At 37.3% G+C, this 12,773-nt stretch overlaps 1 protein-coding gene across 4 annotated transcripts in view; it reads left to right on the top strand.

Annotated features, from left to right (window-relative positions):
* Window positions 1–4,666: 4,666 nt before the first annotated feature.
* Window positions 4,667–12,773, top strand: part of LOC127429919 (diacylglycerol kinase delta-like) — a 55,123-nt gene continuing 47,016 nt past the window's right edge. For 2 of the 4 annotated variants that reach the window (XM_051679279.1, XM_051679280.1), the window contains exon 1: window positions 4,667–4,895. In XM_051679279.1, the coding sequence (XP_051535239.1) occupies window positions 4,743–4,895 (153 nt within the window). In that variant the 5' untranslated portion in view covers window positions 4,667–4,742. Of the gene's footprint in view, window positions 4,896–11,557; window positions 11,899–12,773 lie in introns of those variants that run through there. The other 2 variants (XM_051679282.1, XM_051679281.1) reach the window with 2 other exon arrangements.

The raw sequence follows: 12,773 nt of genomic DNA, 5'->3' as shown, positions 1-12,773 counted from the left end.
ATTTTATAAAAGCACTTACATGAATTCTTCTGTTAAAACTCATGTATTATTTGAGCTGTAAAGCTGTTTAAATTGTAATTTTTACAGTCATTTTAGGGTTTGTTGACATTACATCATCATGGTAGTGAAGTTGTAAAACTGGATATTACACAGATGCGGTAAGTGATTGTATCTCCCTAAAATCATGTTTACACACATTGTTTATGTCTTGTGTCTATACTTTTGAAACCGCAAGTGTTTTAATGTTCAAAAATTGGCTTCATTGACTTCTATTGTAAGTGCCTCACTGTAACCCAGATTTTTGCTTTTTTTTTTTTTTTTTTTTTAAAGAAAAAGAGGAACGTGTGCTGAGTGACTCCAGCCAGGTCTCCTAAGCAACCAAATTGGCCCGGTTGCTAGGGAGGGTAGAGTCACATGGGGTAACCTCCTTGTGGTCACTATAATGTGGTTCGCTCTCGGTGGGTCGCGTGGCGAGTTGTGGATGCCGTGGAGAATAGCGTGAAGCCTCCACATGCGCTATGTCTCCACGGTAACGCGCTCAACAAGCCACGTGATAAGATTCGTGGATTGACGGTCTCAGACGTGGAGGCAACTGAGATTATTCCTCCGCCACCCAGATTGAGGCGAGTCACTACGCCACCACGAGGACTTGGGAATTGGGCATTCCAAATTCTACTCTCCCTAGCAACCGGGCCAATTTGGTTGCTTAGGAGACCTGGCTGGAGTCACTCAGCATGCCCTGGATTCGAACTCACGACTCCAGGGGTGATAGTCAGCGTCAATACTCACTGAGCTACCCAGACCCCCGGAAAAGAGCAATGTTAACATTTTGAAAACATTCTTTTGTGTTCTGTGGAAAAAAGAAAGTCAGTTACACAGGTACAGAATGACATATGACATTTTTGTGTGAACTATATTCCTTTAATTTTTTGTTTGGACAAATGCGAAACTAGTCTAGTAGTAATTATGCAAGTAGTTTAGACAATAGTTATAGTTTGTATATACAGCACAAATAAGTTTATATTCTGTCAGATTCAGTCTCATTTCCAAATGATAGAGAACATGAAAACATTTAGAGGTGTATGAATAATAAATATAATTGTGTAAACACACAGTAAGCATTAAAGGTTGCTCAGTTTCCTTCATAGTTTAGTCCTTATCACATGGTAGTGTAAAAGAGTGAATTGCAGAAAAAGGCGTGTGCATTCGTCAAAGACGACAATGTGTTTTCATGAAATAGTATATGTGTACTTTTAGCAGAAGTGTTTATCCAAATGATAAAGCAAATGAGTTAAACATCAGTGATACAGATGGTAACATAAGAAGCACCGCAATATAAAGTTTCAGAGTTGCTCAGCAAATTATAACTATAACAGAGAATCAGTGACACAACACTGAAAGAATCATTTCTATCATCATTTACTCAGTTAATGTATGACTTCTAGTTAAACACAAAAGATGCAAAGAAAGTGAATGTGACTGAGGCCCTCATTCTTTACATCTGTTGAGTTGCACAAAAGAAAGTCATACAGGATTTGGAGCAGCATGAGGGTGAGTAGATCATTCTGCCATCGTGGTACATTGTTTAGAGTGATTATATTCTAATGAGAAGTAGTGTGTGTATTGACAAGATGTGAAACTGGACAAACAAAGCCATTGACGGTCCTCCGCCCCGCTCGTGACCCTGTTTTACTGTCCTTGTGTTTTCATTCTTTTGCAATTCTATATTTACTGCCTTTATAATTCTGTTATTACTGAATGTGCTGTGTACCTGCTCCCCTTAACTCTACAAGAGCAGACATTCAGTATGTCTGTAGTTATAGTACATTTACTACATTAAATACATTAACAGCACACAAAGTATTTCATGTCAGCTGCCATTTGATATTTAGTTTCAGGCTGTTGTAAGCGTTATTGTCCTATTATGTCCACAGCTTATTCAATCTACACATCCATCAATCTCTTTAATAAACACATGACACTCAACCACATGGATCTGCCCTAAACACCCCCACAAGAATCTACCTTCTAGTGGCATTTATATCTAAAACACTGCAGTTGATGTTTAAAAGTTATTCATTTACAGTTTACAGACATTTCTATTTGATTTCGAAACATTTCATAAAAAAGTTCTTATGTGGTATTAAATTGTATTGTGTAATTTTTATGCCATATGCTTAGATTTTTATAATATTAACCTAGTTATGTTTCGAAGATTGTTCAGTGACACGACACTTTAAAAAACTCGGATCTAAGTGATTAAAAAAATTGACAATTCACACGAAACTTTTACTTGTTTTCAGTTTCTTTGTTCATTAAGTTAAGATTTTTTTTATCTGGATTTTAAGGTAAAAAAAAAAAATAATCTAAAACAGAGAAAACCTCTTTAGAGCCTCAAGAATGTGTGAAGAAAAAAAAAATATATTTTAACATTTTTATCAAAAATGTAAAAAAAAAAAAAAAAAAACAAACAAAAAAAAAAATTATTTATTTTTTTTTTTTTTAGGTCAAATGGAGTTACCTGAGAAAATTCTTAATTTCTGAGATTCAAAATTAAACCTATCAAAAATATTTTTACCTTGAAATTTTGTACAACTTTTTTGAAATGAATGATTAAGTTGTGAAGGCCTACACACGTGTGTTCAAGGAGCGAGGGGCATATTTTAAACCTTTCACTTGGTTTCACCACTCAGTAATTTTTTCCCCTTTAAAAAAGTTTTACTCCTAAAAAAAATTAATTCACTGATTCTTGAGATAAGGGACAAAACATGTTAAAAATCTGAGTTTTTATTTTTTAATACTAAATTAATTTGAAATGGATATATTAGTAGACAAAGGTCTCAGCTAACGAACCATGTAAGGTTATTTTTTTAATGCTATTTTTTTTCCACTTCATAACTCAAAATTACTGTCATCTGTATCAACCCCATCAGACACACAAAAAGCAAGCTTTTTTAATTTGATCCATCCAACAAGAGTGTAAAGTCCTTAATGATCTAATAATGGTGTTCAGTAAAGGAGTTAATATAAATCTTACCAGACCACGTGTCCTACTGTTACATCCATCATGAGCAGGAAGTGCGAAACAGGTCCTCAGAGTTATAGCTGAACATGGCATTGTCTGATTTATTCAGGATTATAAACAAATCGGACAGAGATGATGCAAAGTGAGGACAACTTTGATAGGCATTTCTTTTTTTTTTTTGATGAAAAATATAATTTAAAGTATTGTTTGATATCTTACAGATCCCTTTCTTTCATTTGATATTTATATTTATAAATGTGTTGCATTTTTAAACACTCAGTTAGGCAGTTTAACATTGTGACCTCTTGCTGAGGACACCTTAAATTACATGTGCTTCCAAGTATAGAGCATGCATTTAAAACATAAGTAATAAATGTCCTGAGTATACACATTTCATTTAGATTGAACTTTTCCAGTATTTTTATTATTATGAATTTCTTTATCTTTAGCATAAAGATGACTTTTGTATGATCAAGAATCAGTGAACTGTAATTTTGAAACATATGTATAAAATCATGTGCACTCACATGAGATGAGATTGTCATATCAGTAACCTTATAAAAGCTGTTTTATTCTACATGGGGCAGGGGTGCCCTCATGGGGGCTGCCATTTTGGAATCACATGACCAGCTGAACACCACTCGCTTAATCTCAGTAACCGTCTTGTTATTGGACACTTTCACTCCTGGATTAAATTAATCATGGCTGATTGTGAATTTCTACAATGACGTCTGTAACTGGAAACTATTGATTTTGAATGATGCTGCATCCACACCACTAGGTGTCACTGTAAGTCCAAGATGACAAAAAGAGAAAAAGCTATAAATGTTTTTCTGTTTAATTTATGAAACCAACATGGACACACAGAGTACATTTCTACAAACTTGACACGTCTATTTTAAACTAGATTTTTTGAAAGATAATTTTTATCATCTCAGACAACAATATTTGTCAATGACACATAAAAATACATTGAATAGATGTTTGAAACTGCATTTATTCTTAGTGGTATATATATATATATATATATATATATATATATAGTGTCACGGCAAATTGTCACGTTTTAAATGTGTTGGCCAAAACAATGGCTTGATATTTTTGGTTTTACATTTATGATGACGTGTTGGGAGTTTTAATATGCTAATTAATGTGCTAATAAAAAATGCCTTTAACAACACATTTAATGCTGGCATCAGATATTCAAATAAAATTCAGATAGAAAAAAAATTCTGTGAAAATGTATTTTTTTTTATTTTATTATTATTTTTTTTTAATAGAGAGAGAGAAAAAAAAAATTCACATTGAATTGCAAATAATTCTTTTTGTTTTGTTTTTTTGCCTGAGGGGGAATTTTTTTTTTTTTTTGGAGAATTTTAGGTTTAGGAAGGCACAAGAAACATAAAAAAAAAAAAATTTTCACCCTGTGAAATGTTTTTTTTTTTTTTTTCACCTTGCGTTTCAGGGCTTCCGTATATTAAATGTCATTATTAATTTAATTTTTTATTAAAAGGGACAGTTGGTACAGCTCCTCTGGCCGATGGGTGCCGCTCTTCGTCTCTTGTCTCCCCTCTCTCTCGCTCTCGCTCTCTCTCTCTCTCTCTCGCTCTCGCTCTCTCTCTCTCTCTCTCCCAGTTGTTGTGTTCAGTCCTGTCCGTGTGGCGGCGCTGTGAGACCCCCGGTGCCCGCTGCAACAAGTCTCTGTATGTGTGTGTGAATGCCGGGGCCTGCAGCGGAGCGCAGGATGGCGGCGGCTGTCGGTGCGGCTGCTGTGGAGGCCGAATCGTCGGACAGTGAGCCGGAGCAGGAGCACGGATCCCCGCAGAAACTCATCCGGAAGGTCTCCACGTCCGGGCAGATCCGGAGCAAGGTAAATAAAACATTTAAGTGTATGTGGTTTTTATTTGCACAGAAAAAAGCGTGTCTGACTAGCGGCCCGTCCGACATCCGCGACATTTCCTGCGTGTCCAGACCCTCCGGTACCGACCGACACCGGCAGCCGAGCCGAGCGCGTGCACAACATAACGGTACCGCGCGGGTCTGTGACGTGCGACACTGCGCGCGTGCGTCCGGCTGTTTGGATGCGAATGTTACATTTAAAACACAGTTCGATTGGAATCAATGAGCATCGAAATGCAACATTGTAAATGCAGACCCAGTGTTTCATTGTAACAGTTCGTGCGGAATCTGTGAGGATCCAAATGCAACATAGTTAAATTGCAACTGTTACATTGCAACAAAAAATGTCCAACAAGTAATAACGATAGTTTCTGCCATAATACCATAGTAATTACAGTTATTGTTCTTACACTTAACAGTGGTACTTTGTATTAACCTACACTAGATGCAAATTCTGAAAGCTTCAAATACTGCTTGAAATAAATCCCTTATTTATCATAATTGTACAGATAGCATCCATAACTCTGTAATAACGATGCATTTAAGCCATAAGCTGTCAATGTCTGTCCAATGTGGACCTTTGCTGTGCATTTAACAAAAGCCCATCCCTTACAAAACTTAACAGTGGTTTCTTTATTTCATGCCCAGATACCATTGTTATTCCTTTTTAAATATAATGACGTCAACAGGTATGTGTGAGGAGTTATGTTTAGGGTTATGGTATAGCTAAAGTAATTTTCTTAGTATGAAAATCACCTTGTCTTCACTAATAAAGTCTCAGTGTTTGTTTGTGTGTGTGTGTGTGTGTGTGTGTGTGTGTGTGTGTGTGTGTTTCCAGTAGGGCTGGATATCACCAGCCACCTCACAATACGATACGTATTGCGATACATATGTCATGATTCGATATATCGCATCGATGTATCGCATATACATTTTACAGGATTCAATATATATATATACAGCTGTCAATAGATTAAAACGTTTAATCAAATTAATTACATGATGTGCTGCTGACTAATTAATCGGATTAATCGCATTTCATCACATATAGCAATATTTGCAGAAAAAGGCCAATTATAAAATTATTATAAAGAATTATATTTAAATAGGTGATGAGTAAAGTATGATAAGACTGTACAAAAAGTGGCTTTAGAATGCAATATATTGTTTATTTCCATATTATTGAACTGAAGCCGGTTGTTGGCCTACAGTCCACAGCAATTTATATTGCAATTACACTTGTCAGTCTGTCCGAGATGGATTTATTATAAGGGCTTTTCTAAGGACACATGAATAAATGTAAATATATACATAAATGGACATAAAATATTGATTTGCATTGAAATGATGTACGTGAGAATAAATCGCTTAACAGCTAAAATCCACCTCCAGTTTGCATCTGTTTTCTGTCTGACTGCTCATTATGCATTTTATTACAAGACTACTTGCGAAATAAATAAATGCACATGAAGCATTGATTTGAGTTGAAATTATTTGATTAGTTTACTTGTAGAGATCACACAGTTATCTGAGAAGCAGGAAAGATGACTGGCAATACCCTGATGAGCGGTCTGATATGTCTAAATCCCCGGATGTGCGGTTGTTACTCAAAGATATCAGACCACTAGATGGCGCCATTTACCTATCAGAATAGAGTATTCCTGAACGCTGTGCAATAATTTAATTTAGGCAATGTAAAAATAACCTGCAGAGATTTGTATTTACAATGCAAAAATTTAAAATACTTTGTAGAAATAAAGTGAACTTAACTCAGAGGAACTCCTGAGGTAGTCCGAGGTCATTTGCAGTATTCACAGATTGGGCTCTATTCTTAAAGGGATAGTTCACCTGAAAATGAAAATTATTTCATCATTTACTCACCCTCATGCCATCCCAGATGTGTGTGACTTTCTTCTGCTGAACACAAATGAAGATTTTTAGAAGAATATCTCAGCTCTGTAGGTCTCACAAAACATGTGACCTAAACTTTGAAGCTCCAAAAAGCACATAAAGGCAGCATAAAAGTAATCCATACGACTCCAGTGGTTTAATCCATGTCTTCTGAAGTGAGCCAATCAGTTTTGGGTAAAAACAAACCAAAATGTAACTTCTTTTTCACCGTGCGTCTTGCCATTGCAGTCTCTTGATATGAACATAATTTTAAGCTTGATTACACTTGATTACCTTTATGTGCTTTTTGGAGCTTCGAAGACCTGGTCACCATTCACTTGCCTACAGAGCTGAAATATTCTTGTAAAAATCTTCATTTGTGTTCTGCAGAAGAAAGTAAGTCATGATGAGAGAATTTTCCTTTTTGTGTGAACGCTTGTGCTGCATGCATGTGCGGCAGAGTGCCACTAAACCTGCGCTAGAATTACCTGCATTTGGGTGGCGGGTGCTCCTTCATACCCTGGTTGGGATGCTCAAACAAACGGAGCAATATTTTGAAAGCGCCAACCTACAGGACAAATGGCTTACTTATAGTTATAGTTGACTCTGCATATGTAGTGGTTGTCTCTGTATGACTTTCTTTCTTTCATGGAACATAAAAGGAAATGTTAGTCAGAATGTTAGCCTCAGTCACCATTCACTTTTATTGTATGGAAAAAAGATGTAATAAAAGTGAATGGTGACTGACACTAACATACTACCTATTATTTCCTTTTGTGTTCCACAGAAGAAATTCATATGGGTTTGAAACAACACGAGGGTGAGTGAATGTGTTTTCTGTTCATTTAAATGCTACTCTAGGGTGAATTCTCAAAGGGTCACAGTTTAAATCGGTCACCAGCTCTTTGAGTCTGATCACACAGAGGTGAGATGAAAGGGGTCGTTCTAACGGGGCGCTACAGTAACCGCAGGCGTCCGTCTGTTAAAAGGTCACGTTTGACCGTGGGCGCTTCAATGACGGTGATTCTAGAACATTTGTTTCTGAGTTCAGCTCACGTTTCACTCTAAAGCATCTTTGAGACCATCAAATCTCAGCAAAGAGTGAAAATAATCAAACAGTTAAATACTCCTGCATTGTCAGCTGTGATCTAAACACACGCAGAAATGTTCGATCCGTCAGACAGACAGATCAGTGTCACCGCTGTAAATCTATAGGCTCTCTTGAAGGTCAGCAGACAGTCCTGCAGTAATACGATAGACTTGCAGAATTACAGTTAATCCCGTATCATGAGATCAGGTAGAAATGATTCATTAAGGTATCAACTGCATGTTACCACTTTTGACAGTGTATACAAATGCAGTATTACTGTAATACAATTCACTATTAGTGATATTCCTGCAATATTGCTGATATTATTGCACTATTCCTGTAAAAAAAAAAAATATTGCTGCTGTTAATTCTGCAGTATTACTGTACACTATATTCATGCAATATCACTGACATCCCTGCAAAATTACTCTTATTCCTATATGAGAATTCCATGTCAACTCAAACCCAAGGTCCCCTGCTCAATTTTTATTTTTTTATTTGGATAATTGTTTTACTGTCTAGAGCATTGCAATTGTACTTTTCTGATATCCAAAACATAGATATAAATATTGCAGAGCCACATGAGTCACTTATTCTTAAGAAAATGTATTTTTGGACTCTCGAAGATTGAGATTTTGATATATTGTTTTTAAGTGAATAAATAAAGGTACATTTGTAGTTTCAACATTATTTTTGCTTCAGACATTTGTTTTGTTGGACAAGAAAATCTAGCTTTCTACCATGTGACCCACATTTGGTTTTCGACCATTCAGAATGAGCCACATACACTATATTGCCAAAAGTATTCGCTCACCCATCCAAATAATTGAATTCAGGTGTTCCAATCACTTCCATGGCCACAGGTGTATAAAATGAAGCACCTAGGCATGCAGACTGCTTCTACAAACATTTGTGAAAGAATGGGCCGCTCTCAGGAGCTCAGTGAATTCCAGCGTGGTACTGTGATAGGATGTCACCTGTGCAACAAGTCCAGTCATGAAATTTCCTTGCTACTAAATATTCCACAGTCAACTGTCAGTGGTATTATAACAAAGTGGAAGCGATTGGGAATGACAGCAACTGAGCCACGAAGTGGTAGGCCACATAAAATGACAGAGCGGGGTCAGCGGATGCTGAGGCGCATAGTGCGCAGAGGTCGCCAACTTTCTGCAGAGTCAATCGCTACAGACCTCCAAAGTTCATGTGGCCTTCAGATTAGCTCAAGAACAGTGCGTAGAGAGCTTCATGGAATGGGTTTCCATGGCCGAGCAGCTGCATCCAAGCCATACATCACCAAGTGCAATGCAAAGCGTCGGATGCATTGGTGTAAAGCACGCCGCCACTGGACTCTAGAGCAGTGGAGATGCGTTCTCTGGAGTGACGAATCACGCTTCTCCATCTGGCAATCTGATGGACGAGTCTGGGTTTGGCGGTTGCCAGGAGAACGGTACTTGTCTGACTGCATTGTGCCAACTGTGAAGTTTGGTGGAGGGGGGATTATGGTGTGGGGTTGTTTTTCAGGAGCTGGGCTTGGCCCCTTAGTTCCAGTGAAAGGAACTCTGAATGCTTCAGCATACCAAGAGATTTTGGACAATTCCATGCTCCCAACTTTGTGGGAACAGTTTGGGGATGGCCCCTTCCTGTTCCAACATGATTGCGCACCAGTGCAAAAAGCAAGGTCCATAAAGACATGGATGAGCGAGTTTGGTGTGGAAGAACTTGACTGGCCTGCACAGAGTCCTGACCTCAACCCGATAGAGCACCTTTGGGGTGAATTAGAGCGAAGACTGCGAGCCAGGCCTTCTCGTCCAACATCAGTGTCTGACCTCACAAATGCGCTTCTGGAAGAATGGTCAGAAATTCCCATAAACACACTCCTAAACCTTGTGGAAAGCCTTCCCAGAAGAGTTGAAGCTGTTATAGCTGCAAAGGGTGGGCTGATGTCATATTAAACCCTATGGATTAAGAATGGGATGTCACTTAAATTCATATGCGTCTAAAGGCAGATGAGCGAATACTTTTGGCAATATAGTGTATCTTTGGGATTTAACCCTAAAAATTAAGATACGAAAAGTAAAGTTTGTTCAGAACCAGAATCTACATTTACGTTTATGCATTTGGCTGACACTTTTATCCAAAGTGACTTACAGTGCCCTTATTACAGGGACAATCCCCCTGGAGCAACCTGGAGTTAAGTGCGTTGCTCAAGGACACAATGGTGGTGGCTGTGGGGATTGAACCAACAACCTTTTGCTTACCAGTTCAGTGCTTTAGTCCACTACACCACCACCACTCCTAAGTAAATCTAAGAGGATATTAAGATGTATAGGCACTTAAACTTTGGAAAAGCAACACAAAAAAGTGCTTTTTTTCACCTCCTATTTTTGGACTCACACCATTGCCATATAATGCAACAAGTGGTGCTGAACTGATTTTAGTAATAGACTTCCCTATCTCTGTGTAAAATAAAATAATGACATTGCCACCTTACTAAGGTTATTTTTTGACCTGAAGTTTTGCTCAATGAAAATGCTTTTTTTGACCCCCTCTACAAAATAATGGATTACTCAATAAATATTGATCCATGACATTTAATATTTTGGCTTTTATCTACATTTATCTACTTCAGAAAAAGCATTAACAAAATAAAAAAATTCAAGCGGATGATGTTTCTGAAACTTGGTCGATTTGACATATAATAACCCTATAGTATTTAATTCCTGTAGAATGTATTGCTGTATATTCATGCACTGAAACTGTATATTCTGCAGTATTCTTGTGCATTTGTGTAGATTCTGAAATCTCTCTTTCAGTCCAAAATAAGCTGTCAGCTGACATGCTTTGACTCCTCATGTTTTATGGTTTATAAAAAGCTTGAAAATCATTACACTGTACTATCAATACATGTATATGTAGTGTTCCACAGCTTCTTTTAATTCCAACCAAAACCACTTTTAGACAACCGTCATGAATAGACGACATGTGCAAACCCACACTGTAATTAGAACAGTAATTGATCAAAGAGTTTTACATGCAGTTTATGGTTGTGTTCTATATCAAAAGTGAAAATGATGTCTGCATTGTGAAGTGTGTGTGCGTGTGTGTGTGTGTGTGTATGTGTTCACAGGAAGACTCCACCTTCTGTGGTTACACTACAAAAATGTGCTGAAAATGACACTGTGTGGGAACTTTAATGACAAAAAATGACAAATCTCCTGTGATGCATGTACACACACTGTTGCACATTGTTAGAAGACAAAAATAAAGTAAAAATAGTGAGATGTTTTAACAAGACTTTCTAGAAGTCCACCGTGCTAAAAGTGCTGCACAAAATGAAATGCACATACTGTATATTGTCATGGTGAAAACTAACCCCTCACACACACACACACACACACACACAAATTGAAATCAAAATAAAACAAAATAACTTTTTTTAAACTATAATAACCCTGCAGCGCACACATGTCAGGAGGTAAGTTAGCGTGCTGTTAGGAAATCGCTCTATTATCTACATCAAGGCTTTGAGTGAGTCAGTTATTTTTGTAACATTTATCAAAAGTCTCACGCCTCACAAACAGGTCTAGCTTCCTGTGGGGAGATCGGTGTCATCTGCGAGCTGTGCAGCGTGTGTCTTTTACATTAATTGCATGTATTTAAGTGATCATGTGTGTGAAACCCAAGAGCGTAGATTTGGCTTGAACATTGGGAGGGTTGCAGCATGAAGCATTTACATGCATCCACTGATCATGGTATAAATATTGGGGGGGGTTGTACTTGCTTGTTTTGATCCCCCCTGGAATCTACGCCCCTGGTGAAACTACATACAGGAGCTGAGTTTGTCATGAAATGACAGCTGCCTTCACATATAGAGAAAAGGGCATTTACTGTCAGTGGAAACCAGCTTGTGTGTGAGTGTGTGGTGAAAGTCTCATCACATCAGTCAGACTGGTCTAGCTCAGATCTGTATCTCATGGAGTCCAGTAGGGACCAGGTAAGTGTTACACTGTCTGTACGCATGTGTGTGTGTGTGTGTGTGTGCTTTTATTTAATTCAAAAATCATTTATAGTCTATTGACCATCTTCATCTCTTTCTGTTGGATTTTTATTGGTTTAGGAGTTGTTTTGTCATTTTGAGTCAGTCGATTGTGACTCAGGTTTTCTTTGCCATACATTTATTTACTAAGTATATGATTTTTTGCTTTTGTTATATATATATATATATATATATATATATCTTTTATGTATTTTTAAAGTCCTTTTTACTCTCACCCAGACTTTGGTTAACTTTATTTGCTATTGTAGATTTCTTTTCTTGTTAAATTTGTATCACACTATGAGAGTGAATGGGAATGGGAATTCATTTCTAAACAAAAAATTGAGTGGTTCTTGGTTGCCGGGGGGTTGTTATGCCGTTGCTAATCGTTCAGTTGTACTGCAATTATGATGATATGAGTCAAGTGTGTGCTGCTTGCTTAGAGTCTGCTACCCCCCCTTAAGGTAGAACAAAAGAATTACAGATAGTGTGTTTTTCATGTCTATATGTGTTCATTTTGACCTATTTTTATTTATGTGTGTGTGTGTGTGTCTTATTTCTTTTGTGGGACCCTTGATTGGGTTTAGTTTGTGGTCTCTTGGTGTGAAAATATCATTCCATTGAATGTTTGTGTGAGCAGTGATTATGTATACAGAGCGGCTCTATGAGGACATTATTATGTCAGTGAAGAAGCAGAATCAGAATGAGCTTTATTGCCATGTATGCTTACACATACAAGGAATTTCTAATGGTGACAGAAGCTTCCAGTGCACAAACAATACAACAACAAGAGAGAGATAATAATAATAATAAAAAATAATAAAAAAAATAGA

The sequence above is a fragment of the Myxocyprinus asiaticus genome, chromosome 39 (genome assembly GCF_019703515.2).
Source record: "Myxocyprinus asiaticus isolate MX2 ecotype Aquarium Trade chromosome 39, UBuf_Myxa_2, whole genome shotgun sequence".
Lineage (NCBI taxonomy): Eukaryota > Metazoa > Chordata > Actinopteri > Cypriniformes > Catostomidae > Myxocyprinus > Myxocyprinus asiaticus.
The sequence above is the reverse complement of the archived record's forward strand: the minus strand, read 5'-3'. Positions and strand labels throughout refer to the sequence as shown.